General features: G+C 46.8%; 1 protein-coding gene across 1 annotated transcript; it reads left to right on the top strand.

Annotated features, from left to right (window-relative positions):
* The first annotated feature begins 848 nt into the window (after positions 1-848).
* Positions 849-5,583, top strand: LOC114706949 (keratin, type I cuticular Ha3-I-like). Its single transcript, XM_028889515.2, is given in 8 exon segments — positions 849-1,255; positions 2,211-2,293; positions 2,798-2,954; positions 4,417-4,578; positions 4,669-4,794; positions 4,971-5,191; positions 5,381-5,397; positions 5,400-5,583. Coding segments are annotated over 8 exon segments (1,212 nt in total). The 5' UTR covers positions 849-907; the 3' UTR covers positions 5,498-5,583.
* Positions 5,584-12,494: the final 6,911 nt, after the last annotated feature.

Raw genomic sequence — 12,494 nt, forward strand, 5'->3', positions numbered from 1 at the left:
ATCACGTTTCCAGGTAAAGCAAAAGAAGAGCTCAGAGAGGAGGTAAGACCTGACCGAAGAGGTTTGAAAGGGAAGCGGGCTCTTTGTACAGCAGCAGTGTGAAGTGATGAAAAGAACAGAAAGTGATGCTAGGTTCATAGCTACATAATGTAACCTCCTACCTTCTATGCTTTAATTTGCCTTGAAGACCTGTGCTGAGGTTGCTAAGATCCAATACTTGTGCCAGCACTGTCTGGGAACTGTGTGGACCTCCAGCCAGTGTGAATTCTCTGCCAGCATCACTTGCCCACCTTCCACTCCTCAGCATCCAGCACCCTGCCCAGGCCCAGCCATGATCCTAGGGCCATCTGTGAATTGATTGGTCGATGTGTCTAGAAGCAGTGTGACAAGAAGCGAGGCTTCTGAGCACCTGGTCCTCTCTTGGGGAACTGTGAATCTGACATTTGGAAATTGGACCTAGGAAGAGTTCTGCTCCTCTGTTTCATCAAGCAGAGCCAGAGGCTTCCCGAAGTGTCAGGGCCCTCATGGAGTGGCAGCACCGTCCCTTGACCTGCCCCACCCTCCTAATGAAGGCTGGGCCTTTCATGAGTCCTGCCCTTTGAAGTCATACCACGAAGCTCTTACCTCATGATGCACAGCATGGCAGAGGAGTCCTGACTGAGGGAGAAGCCCGAGTAAAGTCTTTTATGAGGTGAGGGAGACTTCTGAGGAAGCATAACAAATGCATGGGGAAGCCTTTGACCATTACTAAATGAGCAAAGCCAAAAAAAAAAAAGGACTGCCTTATATGTCCACACCCTCTTTGGAGTGAGTATAAATGCTCACCAGTGTAAGGGGAACCACAGCTCTGAGGCTTGGAGAATCCACTCTTGTGTCTTCAGCCAGGCACCTCACTCCCTCTATCACCATGCCATACAACTGCTGCCTGCCCACCATGAGCTGCCGCACCAGCTGCTCCTCCAGGCCCTGCGTGCCCAACAGCTGCCACGGCTGCACCCTGCCCGGGGCCTGCAACATCCCCGCCAATGTGGGCAACTGCAATTGGTTCTGTGAGGGATCCTTCAATGGCAATGAGAAGGAGACCATGCAGTTCCTGAATGACCGCCTGGCCAGCTACCTGGAGAAGGTGAGGCAGCTGGAGAGAGAGAATGCAGAGCTGGAGTGTCGGATCCAGGAGAGGAACCAGCAGCAGGACCCTCTGGTGTGCCCTGCCTACCAGGCCTACTTCAGGACCATTGAGGAGCTGCAGCAGAAGGTGAGGGGGATGGGCATCACAGCATCCTTAGTAGGAAGTCATCAGGAGGATATTTGAGACATAGAAATGACATTGGTATGGCGGAAAATTTTGGTACCCATGTTTCCAGTTTCTTAATCGAGGACTCATCTATTTTTCCAACAGGAAGCTGTTAGTTTTGAATCTTGGCATAAATTAGATGAGGTGGAGTTATAGGAGTTTAGATAACTTCCCACTATCATAAAGAGTGGCCCCTGGATGTTTCTGAGCATTGAAAGTATTCCACTGAGGTAAGAGGAAAGAATTGAGCCAAAGAAGGAAGCCACGAAGTAGAAAGGACCGTTTGTTCCTCCCTTAACAAGGTGTGTGGATGCTCTGACCTCTGGTTGCCCTCCTCTTCTGGATACCTTATCACCCTGATCCCATTGTCTTGAAATATATGCCCCTGGGGTTTCCTTGGTGCACAGTGTCCAGTGGAGAACTAGAGTGTTTAGCTAAAAAGACTGGACACTAGTTAGAAATGGTAACAAGCCATCCAGGATGGCTAGGAGACTGGAACAACCTCCTTTGCCTAAGACCCTGCACCTGCAGCTTTATGTATTTATCTTGCTCATTTGATGCAAAGTTTCTTAATGGCAGGGTCTTTTTTAGCTCTTAGAGCTATGTCAACCAAATAACAGCTGTTTTAGACAAATGTGAATAGTTTTTTTAAAATCAGTGTCTCAATATTGATTATTAAGAAAGAAGAAATAAGATTGTCTGCTAAAGCCTCTTTGTGTATTTGCATGTCTGTCTTCATATTTAGTCCCTCAGATAATTTTTTGAGCATCTATTGTACATGGACAGCTTTTCATAGATACAGGATATACTGTGATTTTTTTTATTCTGATGTTTCCATATAAACAAGTTAACAGGATTTCTGTTGATGAAAAGAACCAAGCCCCTGCTCATTATATAATGTTTTTGTGATTTCTAGATCTTGTGTGGCAAATCTGAGAACGCCAGGCTGGTAGTGCAAATTGACAATGCCAAGCTGGCTTCTGATGACTTCAGGACCAAGTGAGTGGGTGGATCAGTGGGCTGTTGTTGTTTGTGATTTCATCTCCTGATTCTCCCCTTCCCTTTAGTCTGCTTTCCACACGGGTATTGATCAAGATTTCCCCTAGGTATTTCCCCAAGATCCTCACTCCCTCCTTTTCTCTCTTCCCCTTTGGGGAAAGGCATTTCCATCTCAAAATCTCAACTCCACCCAACTGTACATCTGTGGATAACATGGTCTCCTACTGCGCACAAAACTCAGTTATGAGAATGTGGGAAGTGCATTCATCCTGGAAGCCTCGAAGTTTACAAGCTCTTATCTCTTTAGATTCATTGGCTTTGTGAAAGTAATTACAGTCCATTTCCCTTCAGGAGCTACTGTTGGGTCTTGTCAACTTAAGTGGAAGGAGATGGTTGTAAAAACTAGTATCCTTAATTCCTAGTTATCCAACCAACCAAACCAAAGCAGGGTCAAGGCCAGGCGTGTTCCTACCCAGTCTGTCCCTGATTCTCCTGTGTTTGCAGGTATGAGACAGAGCTGTCGCTGCGGCAGCTGGTGGAGTCGGACATCAATGGCCTGCGCAGGATCCTGGACGAGCTGACCCTGTGCAAGTCTGACCTGGAGGCTCAGGTGGAGTCCCTGAAGGAGGAGCTGCTGTGTCTCAAGCAGAACCATGAACAGGTGAAGTTTCCCAAAGTGAAGCACACGGTTGGACTAGCCAGGACCTGTTTCTAAACTGCCACAGGCTTCGGGAGAGGCTGTGGGTTGAGCCTCAATTAGCCTGGAAAGCTGTTCTCCAAACAAAAAAGGATTTTTAAACAATGAGTAACCTAAAAAAAAATTTGTGATAGGAGATTAGGATTTTCTGCTAGAGGCAGGAACAAGAAGAAAGGAAGTTGGCTAGCTCAGCAGTACTGAGGAAAGGTCCGAGCCAAGGCAGCTGCTCTAGCTCCCGTCACTCCCAGATGAGAGCGTATGTGGAAGCCATCAAGATTCCCTGTTTTGTAATTTAGGGCCACCCAACAAGAGGGCTGAGCTGGACTCAAACCACAACTCTTCATTCTCATCCAAAACTCTTTCTGCTATTTGTGTGGCTTGGAAGAAACATGGAGTAAAGTGCTCCCCAGTACACATCATTCACTGGCACACAGGAAACAGATACGTGCAAACTATAAATCCCAGAAACCTGTATGTGGAGACAGCTAACATCAGTCAAGAGCCTATTATGCACCAAATTTGTGCTAAGAACTTAAGAGCCTCCAAAGAAGCTCTTTAAAAAAAAAGATGAACAGTTTGAAGATTCTAGAACAGTAGTTCTCAACCTATGGGTCACGACCTCTTTGGGGGTTGAAGGATGCTTTCACAGAGGTCGCCCAAGACCATTTGCATATCAGATATTTATATTATGATTCATAACAGTAGCAAAATTAGTTAAGAAGTAGCAGCAAAAGTAATTTTATGGTTGTGGGGGTTACCACAACATGAGGAATTGTATTAAAGGGCCACAGCATTAAGAAGGTTGAGAACTACTATTCTAGAAGCTTCTAGAAGTTATATGGGAGTGGTAAAGATGAGATACAATTTAAGTCTGTTGGATGGCTAGGTAAGCCCAGGACCAAGTTCTGTTGGCTCCATGAAGAGATCAGTAGTAGTAGAATGTACAGATGGTTACTTCCTTCAGCAAAATCCACACTGATAGAACCACCACCCACATCACTAGTTAAGGCTTTTTTATCCAATGATAACAAGTTTTGAAGCAAATATTCTTTATTGTCTTGGTAGTCAGACTTTGTCTATGCTTAAGTTTTAAAAACTAAAGGGTATGACTAGCAAGACCTGTGAACTGGGTTTTTAGGGAGTAGAATTTAAATGTTTGTTAGCTGTGTCTCAGCTCTGATTCAAACCACCACATCCCTCTAGATAAGTGTTATGAAGGGCAATGTGAAAGGCAGAGTGAGATTGTGGACTTGAAGGTGCTTTGTGAAAAAGAATCAGCCAATCACTGGCAATAGGGAAAAATGCTGGCAAGGAAGAGAATAAAGATTGTAGAATGATTAAATGCACCAGCAGTCCAACAGCATTCTCTCAAGGAGAGCATCAAGACCCTTTGTGATATTAGGAATTTTCCTCCTTCCCCCACCAGGAAGTCAACACCCTGCGCTGCCAGCTTGGAGACCGCCTCAACGTGGAGGTGGACGCCGCTCCCACTGTGGACCTGAACCGTGTGCTCAATGAGACCAGGTGTCAGTACGAGGCCCTGGTGGAAACCAACCGCAGAGAAGTGGAGGAATGGTTCACCACACAGGTGGGCACCTGAGCTCATGGTCACCCAGGGACTGGGTCCCCCAGGACCCTAAGCAGGCTCTGATCCTGTCTCTGCCCTTGTCTGCTGCAGACCGAGGAGCTGAACAAGCAGGTGGTGTCCAGCTCAGAGCAGCTGCAGTCCTGCCAGGCAGAGATCATCGAGCTGAGACGCACAGTCAACGCCCTGGAGATCGAGCTGCAGGCCCAGCACAACCTGGTGAGTAGTGTCCACACCTGCTGCTGGGCAGTGTGGAGTCAGGAGGCAGAGTCACTGGGGTGCCCTTGGGGCCACTTCCTCTCCTTAGCTCTTGAAGCCTGTGACTCCTTTGGGAGGCCATGCAGGAGCCTTTAGAGGGGACAGCTCTGTGACAGCCTTTGCCTTCTCCCCCACAGAGAAACTCTCTGGAAAACACACTGACAGAGAGCGAGGCTCGCTACAGCTCCCAGCTGTCCCAGGTGCAGTGTCTGATCACCAACGTGGAGTCCCAGCTTGGTGAGATCCGGGCTGACCTGGAGCGTCAGAACCAGGAGTACCAGGTGCTGCTGGACATCCGGGCCCGGCTGGAGTGTGAGATCAACACGTACCGGGGCCTGCTGGAGAGCGAGGACTGCAAGTGAGTATGGGCTGAATGACTCTTCCTTGGGGTGAGTTGTTTTCTTGGTTGACATTAATGTACCCCTTTCAAACTTCTGCTTGGAGACTTTCAAAGGGACGTCTGGATGCTAATCTGACGGTTTCCAGAGTCTTCCTGTGTGTTTAACTTACTCTGCCCTAACTTGCTCCAATGATTTCCTGCCTCCAGGCTCCCTTGCAATCCCTGTGCACAACTAACGCATGTGACAAGCCCATCGGACCCTGCGTCTCTAACCCCTGTGTCACAAGATCTCGCTGTGGGCCTTGCAACACTTTCGTGCGCTAGAGATATCACTGCCAGAGGGAGACAAAGACACCAGTCACACCTTAACTCCAGCTCATCCCAAGACCTCAAAAAGTGACCGCACTCGACAAAGACAGACTGGTTCCCAGGGTCAACTGCAGCCCACAGTGCATTGCTTGGCTTGATCCTTGAGCACAGGTGATGCAAAGCCTGTCTTTAAGGAACCTACAATAGGATCGAGGACTTTCTACCGTCACAAGGCCGTGTTTGCATACCCAATGTTATGCTTCAATAAAAGTTATCGGAATGTGATTTGGAAATAATGCCATTGAGTGTGGGGGAGCTGGTTGACCTGCTTGTGAAACAGAACATGAGTGGACTTCACCTTTTTTGTCTCACTTTTTGGCTTTGTAGATGCAATACAAATCCTTTGTTTGTCCTCCCAATAAACTCTTATTCTGGCATGAAAATCCTAATTGTCTGTTTCATTCAACATTAACCAGTGCTTTCCCATTAGATGAAGAGTCCATTCACCCCCATATGTGGCCTGTGATTTCCTTTGAGGAAAAGGCCTCTTTGAGATGTCCACCCACTGGCCAGAATCAGCACCAAGAGAATGGACACAGGAGGTGGATCCAGGCCTGGGTGGTGTTAGTGGCTGTGATCCAGGTTGGTTTTGCCAGTAGATGACATTTGTCTTGAGACCTGAAAACAGAGAAGGAACCATCTAGAGGGGAAGAACATTCCAGGAAGAGGCACCAGCAAGTCAAGAGACAGAATGAAGTGGCACCTTTGGAGCATGAGGGGGCCAGTGTGCCAGCAGCGATCAGCAGCAGTGGGGAAGAGTGGGGAGTGGCTAGTGGGTGGGCAGGGCTGATTCCGGGGAGGAACTGATTCTACCTATCTGTCTATCTATCTATCCATCTTTTTTTTTGTATTGTGTGTATGGCATATGCATTTGTGTGTGTGTGTGTGTGTGTGTGCGCGTGTGCGCATCATTGAACCCAGGGCTCACCAATTGACTAGACTAATGGGCCAGCAAGTCCCACAGATCCTCCTGTCTCCACCCCTCCCCCACTGCAGGGCTTACAGGCATACACCACTGCATCTGGCTTTGTATGCTAGGGACTCTAACTCAGGCCCAGCAAGCACTTTGCAGACTGAGCTGTTTTTTCAGCCCTTGATTTTACTTCAAGCAAGAGAAAAGCCTCAGGATTCTTAGAAGGATGGGCTAACTGGCATCACCATTAAAGGATTGCTTTGGTGGCTGGGTGGGAAATACGTCCCCAGAGCATTCAGATCGAAAACTTTGGGGTGGCGATGACAGCTCCAGATCAAGATTTGAAAAGGAATCACTGTTATTGAACAACTACTCACATCCCATCAGTAAAAGGAAAGTAAGATAAGGGGTGCCAGAAATCACATGAATTGCTCAAACTATGAGGGAGATAGGATCATGATGCGGCATGCCCCTGGTCGTTACGAAACTCACATTAACACCTTGACAATGTCATGTGCCAGGTAGATGGGTGAGGCTCACCTGGTTCCTATCTGAGGCCATGGCAGGTGTATGGGCGGAGGTACCAATCTCTCTCACTTAAAAAAAAAATATACAGGGATAAACACCCATCTGAAATGTAAAGACTAAAGAGACTTATTATAGGGTCCTCACAGATATGCATAGCCAAGTGATGGTGGCACACGCCTTTAATCCTTGGGAGCAGAGGCAGGAGGATCTCTGTGAATTTGAGGTCTAAGAAGCAAGTTCCAGGATAGCCAGAGCTGTTTCACACAGAAATCCAGTCTTGAAAAACAAAAAACAAACAACAAAATAAAAAAGAAAGAAAGAAAAAGAAATTCAATCAATCTTGTGCCTCACAGTGGTTGGAGAATTCAACATGGACACAAACGGCTTTTTCACATGAAGGCCCAGTAATGTTTTTGATGACCTCCATGTGCTGCTACTAAAAGTTTGGGTGTGACAAATTGGAATGTAAATGTTTAAAAATTGAAAAGTGGCTAAAAGGCGAAAAGGACGTAAGTCAAACTCTTGCAAATTTTGGGTTTGAAAATGATGTTTTAGTTTTTGTTGTTTTTAATCTAAGTTGTTCTATTTATCAATAAAGACTCAGGAGTCAGATATTAGGGCAAAAACCTGCTAGATCAGAGGAGCTGATAAGCAACCAGCTGACCTCTTTTTTTTTTTTTTTTTTGGGTCTGGAAACCCAGCAAAAGAGTGTCTCTCTTTACATTCCAAACCAAAAAGGCCTGAGTCTCTAAGTTCCTCCCTACTCCTTCCTGTGAGTCTCTCTACCCATCTCCCCTATTTCTCTGTACTCTCTATGGTTACTTCTTGTCAACTAGTTGCTGGCTCTGCCCCCTGCCCCAAAGTTAATTTTATTAACACAGTCTCGAGTTTCACAGGGCAATCAAATATCCTGCAACAAGTTTTAGTCTTTAATTGTATCTCAGGCTTAATATCTCTGTTCCTAGTATGTAATGTGGCCTTTCTGAGCCTCAATTCTTTAGGATGCAAAAGGAAGGGATAATAATCACCTTACTGTTTAATTTTTCTCCTCTATCCCCCTCCCCACCACCCCATAAGCATGTGTTCTCCCTCTCTCTCTGTGTGTGTATTCACGTGTACATGTGCATGTGAAGAGGCAAGTTGATGTCAGGTTTCTTCCTCAATCATTTTCTACCTTGCATTTTGAGGCAGAGTCTCTCAATGAACCTGAGATTCACTGATTATGCTAGGATGGATGGCCAGGGAATTCCAGTAGTCCTTGTATCCCTAACTTCCTAGTGCTTGGATCATGGGTATACACCCAGATTTTTACATGAGTTCTGGGGACTCAAACTCATGTTCTCATGCTTACTCAGCAAGCACTTTACCAGGGTGGCTTTCTCTTTATTCCACACGGTGAAATTTATATATATATATATTGCTGGTGAACCCGATGTCTGATGCACAGAAGTTACCATATAAATAAAATTCACAATTACTTCCCTGAGGACTCTGGGGAAACTGTACTTCTTGTTTTGATGTTTTGATTCCTTTTCCCACTGCTCAGGACAGGAAATCTAGAGTCTTGAGATTCAAAGATTTGCTGGCTCCTACCCTTTGGTAGCTAGGTGGGAACCTGGTTCTCAATTTCCCCTTGGTCGATGGTTGTAGAAAAATTTCAAGGTCCCACTAGGGATGAAGAATCTGAGATCCAGCGTTAAGAATCTAAGAGAAATGAATTCAGGTACATGCTTTCAAATATAAATGAACGTGTATGTACGTGTGTGTGTGTGTGTGTGTGTGTGTGTGTGTGTGTGTGTATGTACATGTGTGTGTTTGTGTGTGTGTGTGTGTGTGTGTGTGTGTGTGTGTATGATGTTGTGTTGGGAAGACTTTTTTCTGTGATCAGTGCATGTGGTATTTTATCCAGTGACAGTGATCAGAATTTTCCCAGGGGAGGACAGAAGCAAAGCCTGGGTCTGTCAACCTCAACATCAAGGTGTTTCTGCTCACGGGAGCTGTGTTCCCCTTATGCCGGTTTTCCACTCCAGAATGTAACAGTTGAGTTTATCACTGAAGACTCGGTAAAAGTGTAACATATTTGTATCTAACTTTCCTATCTTCCCATACTGCCTTCATGGTTGGTTGGTTGTAGAGCATGGCTGCCTGCTAATGGCAGAGGAAAATGTAAAGGGGCTGGGGAGGTGGGTCAGTGGTCCAGGGAGGTGGTCAGGGGGCTGGGGAGGTGGGTCAGGGTCTGGGAGGTGGGTCAGGGGGCCGGGGAGGTGGGTCAGGGTCTGGGGGTGGGTCAGGGTCTGGGAGGTGGGTCAGGGTCTGGGGAGGTGGGTCAGGGGTCTGGGAGGTGGATCAGGGGTCTGGGGAGGTGGTCAGGGTCTGGGGAGGTGGGTCAGGGGCTGGGAAGGTGGGTCAGTGGTCTGGAGGTGGGTCAGTGGTCTGGGGAGGTGGGTCAGGGGTCTGGGGAGGTGGGTCAGTGGTCTGGGGAGGTGGGTCAGTGTCTGGGGAGGTGGGTCAGTGGTCTGGGGAGGTGGGTCAGGGGGCTGGGGAGGTGGTCAGTGGTCTGGGAGGTGGGTCAGTGGGCCGGGGAGGTGGGTCATTGGGCTGGGGAGGTGGGTCAGTGGTCTGGGAGGTGGGTCAGGGGCTGGGGAGGTAGGTCAGGGGGCTGGGAGGTGGGTCAGGGTCTGAGAAGTGGCTCAGAGGTTAAAATACTTGCCTGAAGGGCAATAGGGCAGGAGTTTGGATCTCTAGAACCCCATAAATCACAGGTGCATGGCTGTGCACATGTGATTCTGGTAGTAGGAAGATAGGGACAGGACCCACAGAGCAAGCTGGCCAGTGTGATGAACTGTATGTTGGTGAGCTCTGGGTTTGATTAAGAAGCCTTACCTCAGGAGCCAGAGGGGTCAAGGACACCACGGGAAGGCTCACATAATCAGCTAACCTGGGTTCATGGGGGCTCGCAGAGACTGAACCGACAACCAGGCAGCCTGCATGGAACTGACCGAGCCTCTGCATATGTTACAGTTGTGTACCTTGGTCCTCTTATGGGACTCCTAACAGCAGGAAAGGGGCTGTCTGACTCTTTTACTGGCTTTTGGGACCCTATTCCTCAGGCTGGGTCTCCTTGCCCAGCCATTAATATAAGGGGAGGTGCTTAGTCTTACTACAACTTGATATGCCATGCTGTGTTGATATCCATGGGAGACCTGCCCTTTCCTGGATGGAGACAGAAGAGGAGGAACTGTGTGTGTGTGGGGGGGGAATGGGAAAAAGTGGGAGAGGGACTAGAAGGGGAGGATGAAGGGTGAGGCTGCAGCTGGGATGTAAAATAAATAGGTGGGAAAAAGAAAAGAAGCCCTACCTTGAAAGAATAAAATGGAAAATTGATCACAGAAGATTCCAGAGACATCAACCTTGGGCCTTCACATGCATGCATTTGACACATATGCATGTGTACCTCCCATGTGCCCACATATGAAGATACATACACACATGCATGCACAAACACATGAAAAAAGGAAAAAGGAAAGAGTGTGATAAATGAGTAATGGGGACAGGGAAGAAGAGATGTGTGTGTCACGTGGCTAAAAGGCCAGTTGGAGAGGAGGCCAGAGGTCACATTGAGAGTGTCTCCCAAAGGTTGTGTGACAAGCAGTAGACCATCCCTACCCAGAGTGAAATATTTCCGAGAAAGGCATGCTGTGGAGGCGAGGGAGTTGATAACGATCAAGACTATTCTTGGACACAGTCCATGTCCAATCAGCCCTAACCCCAAGCCAGCATATCTTGAGTTGAAATGCAGTGACACAGATGGTGGACTCGTGGGAGGGAGAATCCTTGGTTTCTAGGTGGGTTGAGGACATCTTCAGAATCCTGGCAAAAAGATGTGGTGAGTCATTCCACATTTGGACCCAAAGGAAAGGATTTTAGAAAAGTGAATGGGGCGGGAATGTAGTTCAGAGTATAGAATGTTTGTTTAACATGCATGCAGCCCGAGGTTCAATCCAAGCACTGCAAATGGTAGGCTTGGTGGTGTACACTGTAACCCCGGCACTCAGAAAAGTGGAGGCAGGAGGATCAGAAGTTCCATGTCCTTTTTGGCTGTGGAGTTTGAGGCCAGCCTGGGCAACTTGAGACCCGGTTTCAAAGAATGAAACAAAATAAAAGCTAAAACAAACAAACAAGCAATCAGAAATGAAACCACAAAGGAAGGAAAGTTCCTATCTGTTTGGTTCCTGTGTGCTCAAATCAGTTCAGTTCTGCTCTGAGGTTGGTGCTGGAAGAAAGAAAAAAAGAAAAGATAAAAACAGAGTGAGGAGGAGGAAGAGGCTGAGGACAAGGAGGAAGAGGAGGAGGAGGAGGCAGGAAGTGGAGAAGCAGGAAGGACAATGAAAAGAAAGAAAGAAAAAGTAGTCTTTCGTCTTGGACAATTTGTAAGTTATCATTTTACTTTATGGATGTTTGCAGTCCTGTCCACCATTGCCATCCCCACCTTCCCTTTCCAGTCCCACACTGTGCTGTACCCACAGCCCATGGGCATCTATTTTCTGATGAGGAAGGGACAAGCCCTCCTCCTCGTCACCTTGGCACTGTGTTCTTTGAAGGTGGAATGGCTTCTCCATGTTAACAGCCATGACACTGACAGGATTAGGCACGGACTCGATTTTGAAAACTTCGGTGATGAGAACAGGGCTGCAGAGATCTTTTGAGTGAAGTTCACCGTCAATGAAATTAAGAACTTAAGTGATGTGGCCACAGAACGACTGGATTTGTGCCAAACTCTTTATGTTTTCTTCTAGTTCATCAAATGCTTAAGGGAAGAGGCAGGACGTTGTGTGGCATAGGGTGCCCCCCCCCCCCGACCTAGCTTCATGCTTGTCCTTACTGACCCTCTCTCTAGAGGACAGGGCTTCTCTGGTTAGACACAAGGCTCAACTTAACTGGATGCAACAGCAAAGGTGTACATTGAAGAAAAGTTTAGGTTCTAACAGAGAGAACTAGAGTGTGACCAAAGCAATGTCCTCTTTTTCCTCTAGTGAGCTTTAGGCTAAATTAACTGATAATAACCAATCTTACATTAATTGAACATCCAATTAAACAAATAGATTGGATCAACCTAGATGTAAAAAAACACCTTGGGTTTGTATATTCACTTTTAAAACTGTAAAACTACAATGCATATGTATATATATGTAAGTATGTATTTATCTATTTCTCTATATCATCTATCTATCTATCTATCTATCATCTATCTATCTATCTATCTATCTATCTATCTATCTATCTATCTATCTATCATCTATCTATCATGTCTCTGAGAAGAGGAGATTGGAACAAAACTGTGTAAAAGTCAGGGAAGTTCTCAATATTATTTAAAAAATACGTATTTTTATTTTATGAGTGTTTTTGCCTGTGTGTATGCAAGTGTACCAGATGTGTGCAGTGCCCTTGGAGGTCAGCAGAGGGTGGTGGTGGATTCTCAGGACTGGAGTTAACAAATGGATTTGAGCAGCC

The sequence above is a fragment of the Peromyscus leucopus genome, chromosome 8b, assembly GCF_004664715.2.
Source record: "Peromyscus leucopus breed LL Stock chromosome 8b, UCI_PerLeu_2.1, whole genome shotgun sequence".
Taxonomy (NCBI): Eukaryota; Metazoa; Chordata; class Mammalia; order Rodentia; family Cricetidae; genus Peromyscus; species Peromyscus leucopus.